Source organism: Scyliorhinus canicula, chromosome 10, assembly GCF_902713615.1.
Source record: "Scyliorhinus canicula chromosome 10, sScyCan1.1, whole genome shotgun sequence".
Lineage (NCBI taxonomy): Eukaryota > Metazoa > Chordata > Chondrichthyes > Carcharhiniformes > Scyliorhinidae > Scyliorhinus > Scyliorhinus canicula.
Window position 1 is genome coordinate 189,476,370 of NC_052155.1, and position 23,891 is coordinate 189,500,260.

The 23,891-nt window shown below is 45.1% G+C and overlaps 1 protein-coding gene across 4 annotated transcripts in view; it reads right to left on the bottom strand.

Annotated features, from left to right (window-relative positions):
* The window catches only part of LOC119972863 (septin-7), a 224,269-nt gene that overhangs the window by 147,412 nt on the left and 52,966 nt on the right, over window positions 1–23,891 (bottom strand). For 2 of the 4 annotated variants that reach the window (XM_038810371.1, XM_038810372.1), the window contains exon 4: window positions 9,849–9,951. In XM_038810371.1, the coding sequence (XP_038666299.1) occupies window positions 9,849–9,951 (103 nt within the window). Of the gene's footprint in view, window positions 1–9,848; window positions 9,952–10,149; window positions 10,152–19,179; window positions 19,235–23,766; window positions 23,769–23,891 lie in introns of those variants that run through there. The other 2 variants (XM_038810375.1, XM_038810374.1) reach the window with 2 other exon arrangements.

The following is a 23,891-nucleotide window of genomic DNA, read 5'->3' on the forward strand; positions in this document are numbered from 1 at the left end:
TATCACTGAATATCCCACTATCACTGAATACCCCCACTATCACTGAATATCCCACTATCACTGAATGCCCCCACTATCACTGAATATCCCACTATCACTGAATACCCCCACTATCACTGAATACCCCACTATCACTGAATACCCCCACTATCACTGAATACCCCCACTATCACTGAATACCCCCACTATCACTGAATATCCCACTATCACTGAATACCCCCACTATCACTGAATATCCCACTATCACTGAATACCCCCACTATCACTGAATACCCCCACTATCACTGAATATCCCACTATCACTGAATATCCCACTATCACTGAATATCCCACTATCACTGAATATCCCACTATCACTGAATACCCCCACTATCACTGAATATCCCACTATCACTGAATATCCCACTATCACTGAATACCCCCACTATCACTGAATATCCCACTATCACTGAATATCCCACTATCACTGAATACCCCCACTATCACTGAATATCCCACTATCACTGAATACCCCCACTATCACTGAATATCCCACTATCACTGAATATCCCACTATCACTGAATATCCCACTATCACTGAATATCCCACTATCACTGAATATCCCACTATCACTGAATATCCCACTATCACTGAATATCCCACTATCACTGAATATCCCACTATCACTGAATATCCCACTATCACTGAATACCCCCACTATCACTGAATATCCCACTATCACTGAATACCCCCACTATCACTGAATACCCCCACTATCACTGAATACCCCCACTATCACTGAATATCCCACTATCACTGAATACCCCCACTATCACTGAATATCCCACTATCACTGAATACCCCCACTATCACTGAATACCCCCACTATCACTGAATACCCCACTATCACTGAATACCCCCACTATCACTGAATACCCCCACTATCACTGAATACCCCCACTATCACTGAATACCCCCACTATCACTGAATACCCCCACTATCACTGAATACCCCCACTATCACTGAATACCCCCACTATCAACATTTCAGGGGAGGTTACCATTGAACAGAAACTGAATAGGGCCAGCCATATAAACACAGACTGCCTAAGCAGGGCAATGGCAGGGTATTCTGCAGCAAGTCACTCCTGCCCTACCAAATATTACCCACCATCTACAAGGCACAGGTCAGGAGTGTGATTGAATACTCAACAATTGCATAGGTTAGCGTAGCTCCAACAACACATGAAGCTCAACGCTATCCAAGACAAAGCAGCCCACTTGATTCACACCCCGAACACTCATTTTTGCTGCAGTGTGTACCATTTACAAGATACATTAGTCATTTGTCATGTCTGCAACAGCACCTCACAAATCGTTGGCCTCTCCCACCTCAGAGGGAAAGGGGTAGCAAGTGGATGGGAACACCAGCACCCGTAAACTCCAAGGTACATGCTATTGCCGGCTTGGAAACATGTCACCTTTCCTTTACTGATTTTGAAAGAAAATGCTGCAACTCCCGCAGCATGGTAGCACAGTGGTGAGCACTGTTGCTTCACGGCGCCAGGGTCCCAGGTTCGATTCCCGGCTTCGGTCACAGTCTGTGCGGAGTCTGCATGTTCTCCTCGTGTCTGCATGGGTTTCCTCTGGTGCTCCGGTTTCCTCCCACAAGTCCCGAAAGAGGTGCTTGTTAGGTGAATTGGACATTCTGAATTCTCCCTCAGTGTACCCGAACAGGCGCTGGAATGTGGCGACTAAGGGATTTTTATAGTAACTTCATGTAAGCCTACTTGTGACACTAATAAAAATGATCATTTAACAGCACTGCCTTACTGACCGCAATGTTTCACCACCACACTCTCAAAGGGAATGGCATAAATATTGCCCGTCAACAACACCTACAATTAATAAACAAAAAAGCTTTACCTTGACTGAATTTACTGTGCTATTTGCCTCAGCTAAACCTCGTGGTAGCAGGTTCCACGTCCCAACCACTCAGAGTGAGGAAGTTTCTCCTGAATTATATTATGATACCCAGTCTTATATGTATATACACACGCGCATACATGACATTCAGAATATTGCCCTCAACAGTCTTCAATTATGATATAATACTTGTATTTCTTGAATACTTAAGAAACATGACAACTCCCATCCAGTGGACAGTACAGCCAGACAACCACGACAAAAATAATTCAGCAACTATTCGAGAGCAACACGCAGGTATACCAGAGTTACATTCCCACAGGGTAAAGCCATTGTCCCGTCTCAAAAGGTTAAGATAAACATGTCAAACAAAATAGCTCCATTTACAAGAAAATTAATGAGTTCAGTCTGCCCAAGTATAAATGTTCGACCATTATTGTAACAATCTGCCTCAGTTAAGTATCAAATCCCAGCCTGCATCCACAAAATTCATTTCGACTTGAGATGTTTTCTTTAATTTATAGTCTTTATGTTCCAATGATACCTAGAAGTGCAAAATAAAATACACCCAAATGGTTTTACAAAGTTTGTAATAGTGCTACACAGAACAGCTCAGAAAGAGGCCACTTGGCCCAACCAGTATATGTTAGTAGACTTTTTATTTTATTAATTTACAGGATGTGGGCATTGCTGACACAGCCAGCATTTATTGCCCATCCCTAGTTGCCCTCAAGGTGGTGGTTAACTGCCTTCTTGAACCGCTGCAGTCCCTGAGGTGTAGGAACACATTTCTGTTTGTATTCCTCAGCTTCCACATGAGGATTAAGACTTGGGTTAATCGAATCAAAGAAAAAAATATCAGCATCTGTTGAGAGGAATATAGTTGCAGCAAAGTGAGGTCATGCAAAAAGCCCCAAGTACCCTTGGGGGATTTTAGAATTCTGCAGCATCTCAAGGAAAAGATGTGACAAATCCAACCAAAATTCTGTAACATGAGGGCATTCTGTGCATCCTATGTGCTGGTTTGGCGATAACCTCAACACAGTAAATGTTTCAGAAAGGTTCAATACAGTGGCTTGGACTTTGCAGTCAATGAAACTCACAATGCCACTGCTGCTGTTGAAGAAAGCCGTTCAGAGATCCACTGATCTTGTGTGGTGTGCATTTCTCCTTTCCTGACATCAGTTTAAATGAGGCATTTTTTGTTTTTAAACAGAATTTTATGTAGGTATTTTTTGGCATTGTAAACAGTAACAATATACATTAGTGTGCAGATACTGATGAATGGTTGCCACCTCCACCTCCGGGCGAACCCCGGTAGTGATCCTCGTACAGCGAACTTATTTTTTCCAAGCCGAGAAAGCTTGCCATGTCCGACAGCCATACTTCGGTCCTTGGGGGCTTTGAGTCCCACCAGGCCAACAGTATTCGTCGCCGGGCTATCAGGGAAGCAAAGGCCACAACGTCGGCCTCTATCCCCTCCTGGACTCCCGGGTCTGCCGACACCCCAAAAATCGCCACCTCTAGACTCATCGCCACCCTTGTTTTCAGTACCCGGGATATGACGTCCGCAAATCCCTGCCAGTATCCCCCGAGTTTTGGACACGCCCAGAACATGTGCACATGGTTCGCTGGTTCTCCCCCACATCTAGCGCACTTGTCCTCCAGCCCAAAGAATTTGCTCATCCGGGCCACCGTCATGTGGGCCCGGTGAACTACCTTGAACTGAATCAGGCCGAGCCTGGCACATGTTGCGGTTGCATTTACCCTCCCCAGAGCGTCTACCCATACGCCTCCCTCCAACTCCCCACCAAGCTCCTCCTCCCACTTAGGTTTCAGTTCCTCGGTCCCTGTGTCCTCTGCTCCCATAAGCTCCTTATAAATATCCGAGACTCTCCCCTCTCCTACCTCATCCCTGAAAACTACCCTGTCCTGGATCCCCCTTGGTGGAAGGCGTGGAAAGGACGGGACCTGTCTACGTACGAAATCCCACACCTGCAAGTACCGAAAGTCATTCCCCCTCGCCAGCCCGAACTTCTCCTCCAGCGCCCTCATGTTCGCGAAGCTCCCTTCCAGGAACAAGTCACCCATCCTTCCCACCACCGCCCTCCGCCACGCTCGAAACCCGCCATCCATCTTCTCCCTGGACAAATTGGTGGTTGTCACCTATTGGGGACCAGACCGACGCTCCCACTTCCCCTGCATGCTTCCTCCATTGACCCCAAATCCGCAAAGCCGCCACCACTACAGGGCTGGCGGAGTACCTGGCCGGCGGGAGCGGCAGGGGAGCCGTGACCAGGGCTGCCAAGCTGGTGCCCCTGCATGAAGCAGCCTCCACCCACTCCCAAACCGGCCCCGTACCCACCATCCATTTCCTTATCATGGCTATGTTAGCCGCCCAGTAGTAGTTGCTGAGGTTCGGCAACGCCAGCCCCCCCTCGCTGCGGTCCCGTTCCAGCATCCCCCTCTTTACCCGCGGGGACTTCCCCGCCCAAACAAATCCCAGGATGATTTTATTGATTCTTTTAAAGAAGGACCGCGGAATGAAAATAGGGAGACACTGAAAAATAAACAGGAATCTCGGGAGGATCGTCATCTTCACCGTCTGTACTCTCCCCGCGAGTGACAGCGGGAGCGCATCCCACCTCTGAAACTCACTCCTCATTTGCTCCACCACCCTAGACAAGTTCAATTTATGCATCTTGCCCCAGTCATGCGCCACTTGTATCCCTAAATACCTAAAACTTTCCCCAACCAGCCTAAAAGGTAGCTCCCTTAGCCTATTCTCCTGACCCCGCGCCTGCACCACAAACATCTCGCTTTTTGCCATGTTCAATTTGTAGCCTGAAAACTGGGCAAATTCCCCAAGGATTTCCATAATCCCGTCCATCCCTGCCGCTGGATCCGAGACGTACAAAACAGGTCATCCGCGTCAAGCGAGACCTTTTGTTCTATCTTCCCCCCCCCCCCCCCCCCCCCCCCGGACCATTCCCTTCCACCCCCTTGCCGCTCTCAGAGCAATTGGCAGCGGTTCTACGGCCAACGCAAACAGCAGTGGAGAGAGGGGGTATCCCTGTCTTGTCCCGCGGTGTAGTCTAAAATACTCAGATGTCGTCCTGTTCGTCCTTACACTAGCCTCCGGGGCCTGATGCAGCAGTCTAACCCAGTCCAGAAAGCCTTCTCCAAACCCAAACTGTCCCAGCACCTCCCATAAATAGTCCCACTCCACCCGGTCAAAAGCCTTTTCGGCATCCATTGCCACCACTACCTCCACCTCTCTGCCCTCCGGGGGCATCATAATCACATTGAGTAGCCTTCTTAAATTGGCTACCAGCTGCCTGCCCTTAACAAACCCCGTTTGGTCCTCCACAATCACGTCCGGTACGCAGTCTTCAATTCTGGACGCCAGGATCTTGGCCAGCAGTTTAGCATCCACATTAATCAGGGAGATTAGCCGATAGGACACACAAGCTTCCGTATCTTTATCCCGTTTTAATATCAGTAAAATGGTGGCTTGCGACATCGTGGGGGGTAGCACCCCATTGTCCCTCACCTCATTAAACACCCGAACCAGCACCGACCCCACTATCCCCAAGAACTTTTTGTAAAACTCCACTGGATACCCATCCGGCCCCAGGCTTTACCCAACTGCATGGCCTTCAGGCCCCCCATTACTTCTTCAGCTCTAATCGGGGCCCCCAGCCCCCCGCCCAGCTTTGGGATGGTCAACCCATCTAAGAAGCGCCTCATCCCCTCCGGCCCCATGGGGGGGGGGGGGGGGTTCAGAGGTATATAGCTTGTTATAGAAGTCCCTGAATATCCTGTTCAATCCTGCCGGGTCCCCAACCCGGTTCCCTGCCCCGTCCACTACCGTCCCTATTTCCCTGGCCGCCTCCCTCTTCCTAGGTTGCTGTGCAAGCATTCTGCTGGCTTTCTCCCCATACTCATACACCGCGCCCCTGGCCTTTCTGAGCTGCTCTACGGCCTTCCCAGTAGATAGCACACCCAGCTCCGCCTGCAGTCCCCGTCGTTCCCTAAGTAGCTCTGCCCTCGGGGACTCCGCATATTCCCTATCCGCCCATATCATCTCCTGCACCAGTCTGTCCATCTCTGCCCTATCCGTTCTGTCCCTATGGGCTCGGATTGAGATCAGTTCCCCTCTCACCACCGCCTTCAGCGCCTCTCAGAGAACCGCTGCTGAGACTTCCCCTGTATCGCTGACCCCCCACCCCATTTGTTCAATGAACCCTCTCAGTTCCGTTGCCATTGCCGGGACCCTGCCCGTTCTGGAGTATGACCGGTCCAGGTCAGGATCGAGGACTGTATTAAAGTCCCAACCCATAATCAACTTGAGCGAAACCAAGTCGGGGATTTTCCCCAGCAGTCTTTTGATGAAATCTACATTATCCCAGTTTGGAGCATAAACATTCACGAGGACCACCCTCACCATCTCAAGCTTGCCCCGGACCATGAGAAATCTACCACCTCCATCCGCAACTGTGCTGTCCGCCTCAAATTTAACCCGTTTGTTAATCATGATCACAACCCCTCTGGTCTTAGCGTCAAGCCCCGAATGGAAGACCTGGCTAACCCAGCCCTTCCATAATCTAATCTGGTCTGCCACTTTCAAATGTGTCTCCTGCAGCAACATTACATCCGCCTTCAGAGCCTCCTGCCCATGTGCCACGCCTCCCTTGGTCAGCCTCTTGGCAGCTCCCACCCCCGACCTCTTCCCTATTACCTGGTTCAGTTCCCTCCCTCATCAGCAGATCATCTTCCCCTCCCCTCCCCCACAGCAACAACCCCTTGTAACCTAACCCCTGCCATATACTGGCTGTATACACACCCCCCCACCTCGCTCCCGTTGACTAGCTCAAAGTAGCTAGCCTGGTGGCTCTCAACTCCGGCGCCACCATGTCTCCCACCTATTGTCCCCCCACTACCCTCCCCTCCACCCATCAACACCACCTCCCCAGAACAGCCCTGTTCGAGCAATCGCTCTGGGACCGAAACAGAGAGAAAACAAACAAAGAGCAAAGCTCGCCCCCACAATAGTGCAATTCAAACTATGTAATGAGGTGGGCGCTACCACCCAGCCCCCTCCCAACATTCCCAGAAAAATAGCAAAAAGAACCCGAGCAGCCCCCCAGCACCCAATAACTTCAACTTTAACTATAACTTTGGCTTTAATTTTAAAACTTTCAAACAGGCAAACACAAACACAAGAACACCCCCAACTTTAAGTAAAAAGTGCATGCCAAACGACATCGCTAACACGAAGGGCAATCTGCAAACAAATGCAAACATCCCTTAATACACTCTAACTTGAGTCCATGGATCCTCAGTTCGGCACCAGTCCATGCCCCTTACCGAAGTCCATCGCTTCCTCCAGGTCGTCAAAATAATGTTGCTGTTCCCGGTATGTGACCCAAAGCCGCGGCGGGAAAAGTAGCCCAAACTTGACCTTTTTAAACAGAATCTCTTTAATTTGTCTGTAGGCTGCCCTCCTTCTGGCCACCTCCTGGCTCAGATCCTGGTAGATGCACTGGGCACTGTTGTTCCATGAGCAGCTCTTCGTGCTCTTGGCCCATTGTAGAACCCGCTCCTTGTCCACAAACCTATGGAATCTGACCACCATCACCTGCGGGGGAAGAAATCATCCCCCACCAGCTTCTGCAGCATGTCTGCCACATATGCCGTGGCATCTACTCCCTCAGCCCCCTCCGGGAGCCCAATGATTCTCAGATTCTGCCGGCGAGACCTGTTTTCCAGGTCCTCCAGCCTGTCCATCCTTGATTGCTGCTCCTTCAACTTTCTAATTTCCACGTCTGCAACCGTTTGGAAATCCGCCTGCTCTTCCACCGTCTTCTCCAGTGCCTGGACCTTCTTATCCTGAGCATTCAGCCTCTGGTCCAGTCGCTCCACCGCTTTCTGGAGCGGTTCCAAATTATCCCGCTTCAGTGCTGCAAAGCTCTCTTTCATGACCTTCAGCATGTTGTCCAGCGCTGTCTGGACCTTCCGTTCCGTGGTCCGTTCATCTTTACTCCCACACCACCTTTGTTAAGCCCCTTCTTCGCCTGTTTTCGCTCCCTTCTGCTCCTCAAGTCCATACAACTCTGTATGGATTCAGATCTAGAGTGCTATTGTTTTTCACTCCAGCGCTCAAAAGTTCAAAAAAGTCGGGGGAAAAGGTCTTAAAGTGAGACGGAGCGAGAGCCACCAAACGTGCGACTTACTCCCTCAAAGCCGCCAACGGAAGAGCTAAATGTGGCATATTTAAGGGAATCTCAGGCACCGGCAATAATGTTGCCAAGGAAGATAAACAGCCAATCACACTCGAGCATTCTCGGACAGTATTTTTCCTTTTAATTTAACTTGGAAGGGATATAAATAATCAATGTATAGATAAGGGGCCGACGGTAGTATAAATATTTTTGATATTTCAAATTATTTGAATTTGATCACAATGGAGAATCTGACATGCAACAAATATCAAATTACTCCTAAGGGCCACTAGGGCCGGTCAGCAGTAACTGTGAACTTAGCACTCCTTTAAAAACCCAAATCAACAAGGTATACCCTTTTAGCCAGGGTTACAATGGGACCAAAAAGCAAAAGGGCAAGTTTTCATCAATTCAACAGCTGGCGGGGACTTCAATATTGAACCCTATGGAGAAGCATAGAATCATTAACAGCGACTCGAGTCTCTCGGTTGCTGCCAGTTTCATGAGACATGGCCAACTTCATTGTCATTACTACTGCAAATTTTAGATCAACAAATATTTTAATATAATTGACTCTGCCTACACCTCCTGCTGCCTTGGGAAAGCGGGCAGCATAAGCAAAGACCGTTCCCACCCGGGTTATTCACTCTTCCAACTTCTTCCATCAGACAGGAGATACAAAAGTCTGAGAACACATAACATATTCAAAAACAGCTTCTTCCCCGCTGTTACCAGACTCCTGAATGACCCTCTTATGAACTGATCTGATCCCTTCACACATCATCACTCCTGAGTCATACTGCACTCCTGTATGCTTCACCTGTCTATGTATTTACATTTTGCATTTATCTATGCCCTATGCTTTTTTTCATGTATGGAATGATCTGTCTGGACTGTACGCAGAACAATCCTCAGTACACGTTGACAATAAAAACAATACAATACCTGAATTTATTTGCCCTGACATAGTTTGACTTTTTTTTAAAATCACATGTTACCAGTAGCTTGACATGAAATGCTGACTGAAATCTGAAGTTGCCTTGAATATTGCTTTCAAGGAGTGCATCAACCCATTCTGTCAGTTTTCATCAGCCCTTCTGTTATAGCAGTCAGAGGATGTCCACTACAACCCATTACCAGGAAATATCTAACTTCAGCAGATTTGACAATAATTCTGTCATAAAATGTTCACTTTGCAAACATTAAGACCAACTTCACTCTTGCACAATTGTCCAAATACTTTTTCTCAGGACTCAAATCCCCTTTTCGCAACAGAATGTATCCTGAGAAGCCATTCTTCCCCTCTAGTTCAGTTTTCTCCATCTTTCCGCCTGTTGCCACTGACTACTGCTGAGGTACAGCTCTTGCAGACACTATGCAAATGATACAGGGTTGTCAGATCACCTGACCATAGGGGGTTCAACAGACAATCATGTTAGTGCTCTCACCTGAGAACCACATATTCACGAATGATTTTCATCTTCCTTAAACCAAGGAATCAACGAGAGCACCTCCAGTAAACTCGGCCAATTTGCCACATGCTGAGAAAATGAGCAGTGATATTTTGGTCTTTACAGTTAAAGATCACATCCGATTGTCTGTATCCTCCAAGATATCTGAGAGTTCTCAAGACCATTTCTCATCAGTTTGCTTTTACCAAGGACAAAGAAAATGACATAGTAATAATCTCTGAATTGAATAAGTTTTGAATCACTTACCTACAACCATCAATGTAAATTCAAATCCCCTTTTGACAGACTTTCTGTACACTTGATTTGGAAGGTTTGCAAACCCCACATATCCTTCAAGATTCTTTTGTTGCTGTAACAGAAAGCCAATAAATTTATAGTACTGACAGCAGGAAAGAACACACTCGAGAGCAGAAGTGAATCAACTTAAATCCACAATTCGTATGTAGAAAAGTTCCGAACTGTAATCCTATTACAAGCGCCAAGGAAACCAGACACTTCAATAATGTACAGAGGTATTTAAAACTAGCGCATAGCTTCGGATACTTACCGCTGTGTTGTGAAAGTTGGAAAGCCACAGGTTCAGCATTTCAGATGGTAATGTAATATCCACATGGAATAGCAAGATGGGAGTGTAAGAACCAGCATCATCCAACAGAGCATGAAAAGAAAACGGGGATACAAAGTTAGAATTCAAATGTAATCACAGTGCCAATTTGGTGTTTAAGCTAATCAAAATAATGCATTGTACAATGGTTTCAGCACAATTGTTCATGAGTACAACAGGACATTATGTCAAAGTGTTTGCTCAGTGCTTTTTTAATCAACTTTCTTTGAGATCTTACCTGGTGTATCATTTCCAGTATCAACATGTATTATATGCTTAATATAGTTTTATTTTTTTATATAAATTTTTAATACCCAATTCTTTTCTTCCCAATTAAGGGGCAATTCAGCGTGGCCAATCCACCTACCCTGCACATCTTTGGGTTATGGGGGTGAGACCCACGTAGATACACGAAGAATGTGCAAACTCCACACGGACAGTGACCCGGGGCCCGAGATCGAACCGGGGTCCTTGGTGCCGTGAGGCAGCAGTGCTAACCACTGCACCACCGAGCCACTTAATATGCTTAAGATAGTTACCCAACTAGTGTGCTGTCAGCTCCACTTTGGAGTGCTCCTCGAGCCACAATGACAGGGGAAAGATTAGCAACAGTACAGTATGCTGAAGAGTCACAGGAACCAGCTGATGAACTTTTAACAAAAGAATAAAACTTTGATAAAAACAAAAAGATCGACTAAAATACACTACTCCTTCACCCCAACTATACCTATACAGACACGTATACCAATAGGCAAACTGTGGTCAGCCACCCCACACTCTGGGATGACAGCTGTCACTCAAAACAACTACTATGGATATCTCATCAATTCCCCAAGACCTTTCTCACACTGAGTAAACTGGTCTCACTGGAACTCTTGCCTTCCACATGAGGGTTTCCGATCTCTGCTCTCAAAAACATGCCTTGGAATCTTCTCATAAACAATGATTTTTCTGGGATGTTTTCACCATGAAGCCACCTCCAGGGTTTCAACCTCTCCTTTCAATGTTCTCCACTTGGATTGATACATGTATCCAAACTTCCTTTCTATACAATCTCAGATACACAGCAGTGCCAACAGTTTCTATTTCCAAGCAAAGTGCAAATTCCGAGATGCAGGTTCCACCCACTCAGGATTTGGAAACTGCACCAATAATCATACAATATTGCTGAGTTTGGCTCACTATGTTGGTTCAGTATTTCAATTTTAATCAAACCAAGGGCAGGCCAATTTGCCCAACATCTTCATTGCTTTAGACTGATGCAAATGCTGCTGCTGTCCCCATTTTCCCCTCCTGCGCATGTTGATTCAGCGGTTTCCTAGCCTCAAGGATGCAGCAACTTCGCCCTGTGGCAAGACTGGATCATTTCAATAACTTCTATTATGTCAAACTTTTAAATTCATTACTGTAAAACTGGAGTAATTAACTTGTAATACAAGATATTGCAAAGTGAGACCAGTCAGAGAAACTGTTGGAAGCTGGAGAATTAAATAGTACATAATTTCAGAAGGTTTTTCCATACTGGATTTACTAAAAAGACTGGCAGGTTTCCACAACATGCTTCAAATTAGGTTTTTCCACGCCTCAAAGTGGAGTTAAATTAGCTCCTTCATCCAATTTCAGAATCTTTAAATCAATGGCATAAATTGGACCTTCAGAACTAAAACAGCTTTATGACAAGTTATGCAGAGGGATAGCGAACTAAACATTCTATTGTTTTACATGTGAGGCAAATTGATTTAGATCCATCACAGACTGAACTTCACTTCCAGCAGTCATAAGCTCAAGACAAAAATATCCTTAAACGTAGCATTTACTGGTATACATTGGCAACTTCAGAGGGGCCAATCGACACCCGATAGGAAGACATTACACTGCTACAGTCCAGATGTTCGGATAGTTTTTTTTTGAATAAGCTATGTGTCTGGCTTGTGTCGATATTACCAGCTTGCTTCAGATTCCAAACAGAGTCCCAGAAACCTTCACGCTGTTTTCAGTTTGGGCAAAACAGAACACTCAGCCCAATGCATTAGGAAATCCCTCCACTTACCCAAATACAACCATCTCAGATGTTATTTGCAAAGCCAAGGATTAGGGGTAACAGAGATTATCTACCTAAAACCAGGTAGATCAAAGTATAGAGGTAAACTGGAAAAACAATGTAATGTAGTGACAAAAAAGCAAAGTCAATGTTCCTGAGCTGTTCACTTTGGACTAACCCAACTGGACTATTGATATTCAGGGTTACCTGGAGTTCAGTGAGAAGGATTGAATCCTGGTTGACCAACAGTGTCCCAGAGCACTGCATATTTCATCAATTCAGAGCTCAGATGATGTCAGAGGTTGATTTAGTTCCCAAATTCTACCATTTGACTGCCATCTCAGAGGTAATAACATCACAAACAGCAATCTTCTTCTCCATCCTCCAAAGAGAGTCAAGAATTATTGCTTTAACTGGTGAACACAGATGTGAGCCCTCACTAAATAGATAGCAGGAATCCCATACAAGAAGCATATTAAGCCAACTTTTAAAGCCACCGTTCTCACGATACACACAACATCCAAGCTTGAAGGAAGGACTTGCATTTCTTTTTTTTTATAAATTTAGAGTACCCAATTATTTTTTTCCAATTAAGGGGCAATTTAGCATGGCCAATCCACCTACCTGCACATCTTTGGGTTGTGGGGGTGAAACCCACGCAGACACGGGGAGAATGTGCAAACTCCACACGGACAGTGACCCAGAGCCGGGATCGAACCTGGGACCTCAGCGCCGTGAGGCAGCTGTGCTAACCACTAGGCCACCGTGCTGCCCTGGACTTGCATTTCTATAGTATCCTTCACGAACACATGATGTCACAAAATACTTTACAGTTTAGGAGTACTTCATTGGCTGTGGTCACTGTTGTAATGTAGGAAATGAAGCTGCCAATGGCACACAGCAAGTTCCCACAAACAACAATGTGATAATAACCAGATCATCTGCTTTGTGGTAACAGTTGAGGGATAAATATTGCCAAGGGCACAAGGGGGAACATACCCGTTCTTCTTCAGAACAGTGCTATGGGATCGTCCAGCGAGGGCAGGCGCTGGCTTGGTTGGACAGCCCATCCAAAAGCAGTAGCGCAGCTCTCCCTCAGTACTGCGCAGGAGTGAATGAACCAGACCAAAAAAAACATGTACACAGGTGCACTGTTGCAACTGAACAAAATAGGCGACAGCCATTCTCTGGGGTTCATTCCCTAGGGCAATGCCTTGAGCTGAGTCAACCTGCAGGGCTTGAATTTAAACAAAGTCTGGCAGTTAACTGTCAGTTATTAGTTAACTGGTGCATTCTCCATGGCAATGCCTCTACCCAAAGTCCGCTTACCAACCAATCAGTACTTTCTTCTCGTGACAAAAATAGTTGTTCCCTTTGCAGTGTGTATTCTTGTGCATGTCAGGGGTGTAAGACGAAAGACTTCGACTTGCCTTTTTCAGCGTTACTCAAGATGAAAAGAGCTTCAAGCTATACGCTGACAATAATCAATACCAAGACTATACTCAAAATGGAGCAGAATTGGGCAGCACGGTGTCGCAGTGGGTTAGCACAGCTGCCTCACGGCGCTGAGGTCCCAGGATCGATCCCGGCTCTGGGTCACTGTCCGTGTGGAGTTTGCACATTCTCCCCGTGTCTGCGTGGGTTTCGCCCCCACAACCCAAAAATGTGCAGAGTAGGTGGATTGGCCTCGCTAAATTTCCCCTTAATTGGAAAAAAAAAATGGGGTAAAATGGAGCAAAATTGATTTAAATTAATATTTTTAAGTTACAAAATTTTAGGATTGATAAACTTATTTTTAGCATGCCAGAGGATTCACTTCAAAACTTCACACGTTATCTATATTAGAAAACTTGCAGACATTGGGCATGATCTAACAGAAGTGGAACAGAGTCACGCGTTAAGTGCATTTAAGCCCATTGTTTCCCGGCACCAGCAGCTCCAAGAATGACCCATCTATCGAACAGGAGACTGTGCCTCATTTCGTAGCCTTGGCAAGAACACCCAGCCGAGACTGCACTCAGTCCCATTTCCTGAGAAAAGAGCTAACATTTCGAGTCCCATGACTCTTTGTCAAATTGTGCTTTGACAAAGTCATCGGACTCGAAACGTTAGCTCTTTTCTTTCCCTACAGATGCTGCCAGACTTGCTGAGATTTTCCAGCATTTTCCCTTTCGTTTCAGAAACCAGCATCTGCAGTAATTTGCTTTTATCCATTGTTGGCAGGATATGGATTGCGACATCGCACAAAATCCCGTTAAATCTCACTAGGCATAGCAAGCTAGGTAAATTTTGAGACAGGTTTCTCGTGGGATTTATCGGCCGCGATGCAAGTCAGGCGCGGACGTTAGATTTCGGCCATTTGCTTCCCATCTCCAAATATCCCTGCTGCCATAATTTTGCAGTCAACATTTCCCAGTTTTATCGTCACCGGTCATAATTTCTTGCTACTGTCACGAGGTAGCTCAATAAAGTCCTTCTCCCAACTCTTGACTCATCTTGTATGCAAATTGTTATCAACTAACCTCAGATAATGCCAAGCAATTTACTACTGCCGAACTACATTTATGGCTTGGAAGCTCATCTCACAATTCAAATCCAAACCACAATTTGATGCAGAAAATAAAACCCAACATTCTTTTAGATAACTATTGCAGTACCACCCCTTCCCTTGGATTGCCACCGTCCCGTGGCGGAGAGGCTTGAATGTTCAGTTGATCCTGAAAGCCATGCCGTCGGAAGCATTAAGTTTGTGGCAGGGCCACCCATGATGGTAAGGTCAGAGGGGACGAACCAGACCAAGCGCGATCCAAAACAAGTCCCTAACAGCGTATCATATGCAAGATATGGCATCAACAGCTGCGATGGCGGATGAAGGCTGCAACAGGAGGGGTATCCCCAGTCATCGACGTTCCCTTTTCACTACAACTAGCCTACCCTCTGTCAAGGACCGTGTGCCTACTGATGTGCAACGGCATATCCACATTGAAACATGTCCCACACCAGGCATCCACCTGGAGGAAACCAGCGGGATAGGGAAATCCCGAGTTTCGGACCGGCACCTAAACGGTGGCGGTGATTCAGTCAGCTCACTCTTGAAGTAAGAACAGGTGCATCTTTCTTCGTGACTGAGCAGCCAGCCCTCTTCAGGATCCACTCTGCTCACCCCATGGCAAAGGGGCTAGAAAAGGTGCCCTAAAAAGGTGCCATTTAAGATGATCTTGGAGTCCCACGATGCGTGGATGAAGCCGAAGACACCATTAAACACGAGGAATGGAAAAGCCGCAGGAGTGGATGGGACTACAGTGGAGATTTTCAAAATTGGAGCAGAAGAGATCGCCTGTCATCTCCAACAGCTGTTGCTGAAAATCTGGGACAGAGAAGAAATTCCCACTGCCCTCAGGCGTGCCGTTATCAGCACCACCTTCAAGAAAGGAGACAAAGCGGACTGGGAGAACTACCGAGGAATCTCCTTACTCTCCATCGCCAGGAAGAGTAATCACCCAAATCCTTGCTACCCCCAGAGCCAAGCAATTGACAGTATTAAAGGATTCTTCTGTAAACTCAGTTCATGTGACCATAATAAATAGCTGAAATCCCAACTCCCTTAACACACTTCTTGAACTCATGTGTTACATGCTGTACGTACATGCCCACTCCAAAACATTTATAGCTCATCTTAAAACCAAAACTGACATTTCCCATCACTAACAAACAGAATTCGGCCTAATTTCTAGTAAAGATATAGAAAGTAAATCTGCCAAGTATCAGCACTTTGAGGGCATGGGAAAACTTAAAACACCATTAAGCTGGGCTGATAAACATGACCTATGGTGTCTTCACAGATCACAACTGAAGCAGCTCACAAGAGCTGCTCACACAAGACAGACCTTCATATTTATACCAAAATTTGATTAAGATTTCCTCCAGCTGCCTTTTGACATTTTGCAAGTTGTTGCCTGGAAAATGTTCTTCATATGCAGGAGGAGCTCAGATATACAAGCACTGAACTCCAAGGCATGTAGAACATGCATCATCTATGTAAAGTGCTTAAGCGCACCCACCCAATAGATTTTAAGGCCTTCCAAATCTTTGCCAAAGGTCAGAATGATTTGCTATTCCCAATATCTGCTTGCTACAAATTGCTACACAAGGCTCCAATACCAGACTAAATCCAGCTGTGTCCTCATCACACTTCTCGCTGGTCTTTTTCCAATGGATTACAAGTTTCCAGAAGAATGCTATATAGCCATGGTCTCAGCAGTTGGCAGCACTGTCTCCATGCTTAAGTATTAGGTGGAGGGGCCAGAGCAGCAGGGTGGGATGAAGGATATGGATGTGGAAAAGGCAAGAGATTGAAAAGGCAAGAGGAGGAAGGCGGAGCAGGGAACAAGATTGGGGCAGGAAGTAAACCAGCTGAAGTAGTCCAAGCCACTTTGGCCCTGAACAGAAAAGAACCCCGGATTACCACTTTGCAGGCCAGCCTTCATTAAGGAATAAATATGGAGAACATTGGGAGAATTCCTGTGCTTCTTTTCCAATAATGTCATAGTAACTTTAATACCTACCTCACTTTAATGCCATACCTTTATGTAAAATAAGGTACCTACAGAGGTAAAATGCCTAGAAAACCCAGGGGGAAAAAAGACTGAAAGTTGAAGTTCATCGACTGAATCGCAGGCTTCTCAGGGCTCATCGGTGGGATCAATGGCCGAGATGAGTACTCGCACCTTGGCGGCAGAATTTGCCACATTGGTGGGATGCGACAGGGAACCTGGGCAAACCGATGGAAGAGGTCTTGGCTCCCATTCGTTTGCCGTCGGAGAGGGCCATCGGAACAGCAAAGGTGCATGGTTACACAAAACAAGGCATGGAGGTGGCCCTTTCGAGGCAAAGCGACCAGATTGCCTCTCTGGAAGCAGAGATGTCTCTGATGGCCAATGCAAATAAAACGCTGAAGGCCAAAGTGAATGATTTGGAGATTCGATACAGGAAGCAAAATGTCTGAATTGTCCGGTTACTAGCAGGGATGGAAGGCCCAACTTCGACAGAGTATTTTGCAAAGATGTTTGGATAAATAGTGCTGGACCATACCCACTAAACTCGACAGAAGCCTGTGTTCTGGACCCCAGGACGGATCAGTTCAAACCCAAATCTCTGACTCCATCAGGGGTGGTCAAGGTGTTAATGATTTTTCATGGAGCAGATGGGGTTGTGTGTGTGTGTGTGGGGGGTGCACATCTGTGGTGTTTTTGTACCCGGGTGATAAAGAGTTTTCCTTTTTCTTCCATGTGCACCAGGTATGCTCGCGCACAAACTTTGTGCTGGATAGGTCTCTCCTCCCTTTAGTGGAGGGGGCGGGTTACTGTGATTTCAGACCACACCCTACATTTTGTCGGGTCCCTCCCAGTGGCTGCCATGGGGGTTAGATACGGCATTACTAGCAGACAAGAGATTTTGTGAACACATGTCCATCGCCATTGGGGAATACATTAAATGTAATATAGGTGAGTCTAACACACTTATGCTGTGGGAAACCCTTAAGGTGGTTATTGGAGGGGGGAAAAAGGGATAACTTCTTACAAAGTGCAAAATAGAGAAGACAGCGAGGACGGAGCAACAAAGGCTGGTGGATCCATCCTTAAGGAGGACCATCGGTACTCACTTGCCCCAACATTAATTGCAAGTAGGAAAAGTTGCAGATACAATTTGAATTATCATCAACGGATTAGAGGTGGGAGGCTCTGACATTTAACAGGCTTATTTTGTGAACACGGAGAGATCAGTCATCTCTTAGTTCACCAGCTGAGACGGCAGGCTGCTTCCCTGGAGATTGTGCAGGTACGTGACTCGAGTAGCAGCCTGGTTTCCATCCCAGTTCAATGTGCGTTTGGATCTCTATATTTTTTGGATTAAGGGGTTTAGTGTAATGTTGGCGGGTTTTAGTGTAGTATAGTGTTGGGGGGTTAAATTAATCTATGCTTTTGATTGTTTGTCATGTTCTTTGTCATTATAACTTGAATTAATTGTTTTATATTATCTTGTTTACAATAAAAATGAATAAACATATTTTTTAAAAATAAGATTTGGCATAAATATCTAGTTATTTGCTCCAAGCTGTGGCTGTGCGCAAGGTTATAGAAACTACATAGACTAAATTATATTAAATAGATTAGAAAACAAATTTTACTCTAGGATAGTTTTGAAAGGTTTTCTCCCAAGAACTAGAATCATAGAATTTATAGTGCAGGAGGCCATTCGTCCAATTGAGTCAGCATCGGCCCTTGGAAAGAGCATCCTACCAATCCCACATCTCCATCCTATCCCCATAACCCAGTAACCCAACCTAACCTTTTGGACACTATAGGGCAATTTAGCATGGCCAATCCACCTATCCTGCAAATCTTTGGACTGAGGGGGGAAACCGGAGCACCCGAAGGAAACCCACACAGACATGGGGAGAAAGTGAAAACTCCACACAGTCACCCAAGGTTGGAATTGAACCCGGGACCCTGGAGCTGTGAGGCAGCAGTGCTAACCACTGTGCCACCCTAGGTAGATAGAGAAGATTATAAAACAAAAAACTACAGCCAAATTATCAGCTCCAATAGTGTGAAAAGAAAAGTTGTGAACTGTGGAATTGCTATAGATATACGTCGGTTTGTCAGTATTTGAAGAGAGACCAGGCAGATTTCTTTGACGGGAATTCATTTCCTCAGACACTGAAGGAGCTTCTTTAGGGTTCTCTGGCATTTTTTTGTTTGTATAATATGCCATTTGTTAAGAATTGCACTTTTTTTGATTCCACCTCGGCTTCCTTGGTGGTTTTGCTACCCAATGTAATTATATCACTTGACTGGAATGATGATGCAAAGACCTTTTGATTCAAGCTCTCAGTGGCTCGCAAGTTCAGAAAATTTTGACAATGAACTTACACAGCATGCAATCAGAAGTTTGTTTCATAAGAAAATACATCCTCCAGGATCCAGATCACTCCACAACTCATTTCCAGGTGTTGTATGTACACATGCCATCGTAATATGAAGTTAACAAATTTGAAATACATCCAAAATCCTTTCAGAGAACCAGAGGTCACAGAATAATTCTGGCGTAAACACTGCAAGCTTTGCCGAAAAGCAGCAGCAAAGAAATTCCGTGCAGTGTCCATATATTGTTACCTCGTCAAATAAAATTGTGTGCATATTATGAAGAACTTCTGAAAAATAATTTGAATAATGCCCACCTCCCTCTTGACAGACATCCAATTATCTATTTACAGAAAAAGACGTCAACCCTCCAATGTCCATTGAAGTGAATCAGATGTCCTCCAATATCAAGCAGATACAAAGTTTGATACAGGCTCCACATAAAACTCCAAAGTTCTTTTCTTACAAGGGAGGAAGGAAGATTGTTTACAAATAACCATTACATATAATTTACAAAGTAGCTGCCTGTGTAGCTAATTTAAAAGAGGCTTTTTCTGCAGAATGCTTTCACAACTCCAAGTCCCAAAGTGAGACTGCCTCAGTTATAAGCTCCTTAACGCATCATCTTTGTTTTTATGTTTCAAAGCTCCTTAAATAAGACATGACGAGTGAGAACAGCGAGCTGTGGGTCATAATCCTACTCCAATCACTGAGCAAATGACATGGACATTGTGAACTCGACTAAGTTGTATATCGCTGATCGAGACAACAGAGATAAATGCACCACTTAATAAATATTAATTTCATAGCATTAGGATTCTGCACAGCTCAACGAACTACATTTGTTTTCAGTAAGAAAACGTTAATGTATTTTAGAATCATAGGAATGAAATGAAATGAAATGAAAATTGTTTATAGTCACGAGTCGGCTTCAATGAAGTTACTGTGAAAAGCCCCTAGTCGCCACATTCCGCGCCTGTTCAGGGAGGCTGGTACGGGAATTGAACCGTCCTGCTGGCCTGCCTTGGTCTGCTTTAAAAGCCAGCGATTTAGCACAGTGTGCTAAACCAACCCCTAGAGTCTATGTAAACTCCTTGGAATTTTCCTGCCTCTATATAGCTGGTCAATGCAAAAATTCAAAGTACACAACAACCAAATGAGATGAGCTTCCAATTTCCTCAATGGAACCCTGCGGGAATGCCAGACTCTTTCACAGAAACATGCAAACATCCAGGCTGACCAGTCAGTCAGCTGTGGTTATGATGAGACGTCAACTGATCACAGCCTCTTGGTGGTATGGGGTCAGGGGGTTGTCAGAGAAAGTAACTTTGCCATTGCTTTCGCAGAGCAGACCAATAATTAAGGCCAGTAATGTCACTTTAATTGTTCATCTCTGCCAAGGGTAATGTTTGTAATGCTACTAACCACCTTTTCCATCACATCCATGTCCAAAGATACCTGCATGGCCAAGTTAAGGTTAACGTGGCAATAATAACCTTTCAAGATTTAAAAGCTGCCGGGCCTCAAAGTTGTTTAATAACAGCAGAAGTTAAATTGCAAAATGTTATGGTTTAGCTCAGTTATTTCTTAACGTGTTTGAAATTTCTCTGTTGAAACTCACCAACAAGAGATGGTTCTTGGCAAATTCTAGGCTTTGGCGTCAATGCAAACAAGAGTGAAAGCACCAAAATCAATGCCACCCCATGGCATCTACTAACCATCGGATGTCTCAACTTTAGTTAATTACCCTCCTAACTTTATTAAAAGAAAACTGAAGTTATTACCAGGCATTCAAACCTTTTGTCAGGAGAAACACGGCTTAAAGCTGAAAACGGGCTCCAGTTACGATATGTTTTATCCAAAATAATGAATTTAAAACATAAGAACTAGGAGCAAGACTGACCACCTGGCCCTTCGAGCCTGCTCTGCCATTCAATGAGATCATGGCTGATCTTTTGTGGACTCCGCTCCACTTTCCCATCCGAACACTATAAACCTTTATTCTTCATAGAACATACAGAGCAGAAGGCGGCCATTCAGCCCATCGAGTCTGCACCGACCCACATACGCCCTCACTTACACACTATCCCCGGAACCAAAAGAACCCCACCTAACTTTTTTTTTGGACACTAAGGGCAATTTATCATGGCCAATCCACCTAACCTGCATGACTTTGGACTGTGGGAGGAAACCGGAGCACCCGGAGGAAACCCACACAGACACTGGGAGAATGTGCAGACTCCGCACAGACAGTGACCCAGCGGGGAATCGAACCTGGGACCCTGCCGCTGTGAAGCCACAGTGCTAGCCACTTGGGCTACCGTGCTGCTCAAAAAACTGTCTACCTTTATCTTGAAAACATTTAATGAAGGAGCCTCAACTGCTTCACTGGGCAAGGAATTCCATAGATTCACAACACTTTGGGTGAAGAAGTTCCTCCTAAGCTCAGTCCTAAATCTATGCCCCCTAACGAAAGAGAAAATGCTGGAAAATCTCAGCAGGTCTGGCAGCATCTGTAGGGAGAGAATAGAGCTAATAATGTTTCAAGTCCAATGACTGTCAAAGTAATCGGACTCAAAACGTCAGCTCTTTTCTCTCCCTACAGATGCTGCCAGACCTGCTGAGATTTTCCAGCATTTTCTCTTTCGTTTCAGATTCCAGCATCCGCAGTAATTTACTTTTATCTATGCCCCCTAGTTCTGCTTTCACCTGCCAGTGGAAACAACCTGCCCGCATCTATCCTATCTATTCCCTTCATATTTTAGAATTTAATCAACAAGATTATTTGTCCCAGAGCGGCACGGTGGCACAGTGGTTAGCATTGCTGCCTCACGCCATTGAGGATCCAGGTTCGGCCCCGGCCCCAGGACACCCCCAAGATGTCCAGGTTAGGTGGATTGGCCACGCTAAACTGCCCCTTAATTGAAAAAAAAAATACTTGGGGACTCAATTTTTTTCCAAAAGAAAAAAGATAATTTGGCCCATTGCACTTCATCTACTCAACTCCTCCTGTTTTAGCATCCAACTGTTTTGCAGGATTCCAGGAGTTTTAGCCTCCATTGCTCTGCCTGAAGTGCAATTCCTTATGACCAGCATATGCAATAGGATATGATAACACAGTGAAATGAAGAATAGAGTGCAAAGAGCCTCTGGGCTGTAAATACTAATCTGGAGATGCAAAATAATACATCATTACTGTGAGCAAATTAGAGAGCAGGAAAAATTGTGGAGGGAGACAGGAGGCAGGGATGTCATCTCTCAAATGGAGACACCATTTTTAGTTAGTAGTTAAAAACCTATTCTGCAGTCCAACCAACACTTAAGGTCAAAGATATCACAACAGTTATTCATCTCTGCCAAGGAAGATTTTTTAAAGCTTTATGTCCAAACACAAGTCATTGATAAGCAGACATTGTTGAAGTAGAATGCACTGGCTGCACAGACATGATGGTTTAAACAATATTCATTGGCTCAATAAAAACTGCCCTTTCAAAACTTAATATGGAATATAAATTATATATCCATTCAAGGACTCGTGGGAGCTTTAGTAGATTCACACTCCATATATCTCAGAACTTGGTACAGAGTAGAATCTAGTCCGTCAATTTTCAAACAGATCAAAATATTGAAACTTCTACAGTCAGAGATTTCCCATCAGCAGAAATGTCTTACAACAGGATTCAACATCACATGACTCACATTCAATAACCTGTCAGCACTGCATCAGCTGGGGTTAAGTCATGGGCTTAATAAATCGGCTTAAATGACCTTGTGGAGAACTAGGGCTCTCACTTCTGATTGCTATTCAATGGCTACTGCTGTCCTTGATGATAACGTGCACACTTGACAAGATTAGGCTCAAGGACTGAATGAACAGTTTCTCAACTCAGTTTCCAGGACACATGAACACAAAATGGCCACTTTTCGGCAGGCTGGAGACATTCAACACTTAAAAGCTCAGCTAGAATGGAAGCGATTGTCACAATGGCGCCACACTCAAAATGTTGGGTCTTGGAGGAGAGGATAGAGTATTATTCTGCACAAAACTCATTCATTCTACATCAACAGGAAACACCCGATATTGACACTGGCTGCCTCCTGCAGAAATTCAATTGCTCAGCAATATCTTCACTTTAACAAGAACTCTCAAAAAATAAATTAGAAACACATGATTTTGAACAGAAATTGGATAGGCATGAAGGAAATTAACTTGCAGGGCTAAGGGACGGAGTAGAATGATGGGACTGACTGGTTTGCTTTGCAGTGGACCAACATATACTCAATGGGCCACATGGCCTCTTTCGGTGTCGTAAATGGCTGATAACTGTCAATCATTGCCCTGTACTTTGCCGATCTATTATTCTCCACAGCTGCCATCATTACAGAGAGCAGTAGACTACATATTATGGCATTTTTACTAATTCTCCTCCAGCTCTGCTCTCCAGGAACCACTCAAGACTGCTCAAACTTCCATTCCAGCAGCAAGTTTCACTCATACAGAATAAGCACAAATTAAATCAGTGTCAAAAATTTAACTCCATGTAGCATCCAAAACATTTGCTCATCAACAATTTCCCCTCTCCAGCACCCCCCAACCGCTGGTATGAAATCCAAAAGCTTTCAAAATTTCAAATTGAATTCAAATTGCTCTGACTCACCCGAGACAACCCTGCTCCTTAACCTGTCACTCCCATCTCAAAGGATCATACACCATTTGATTT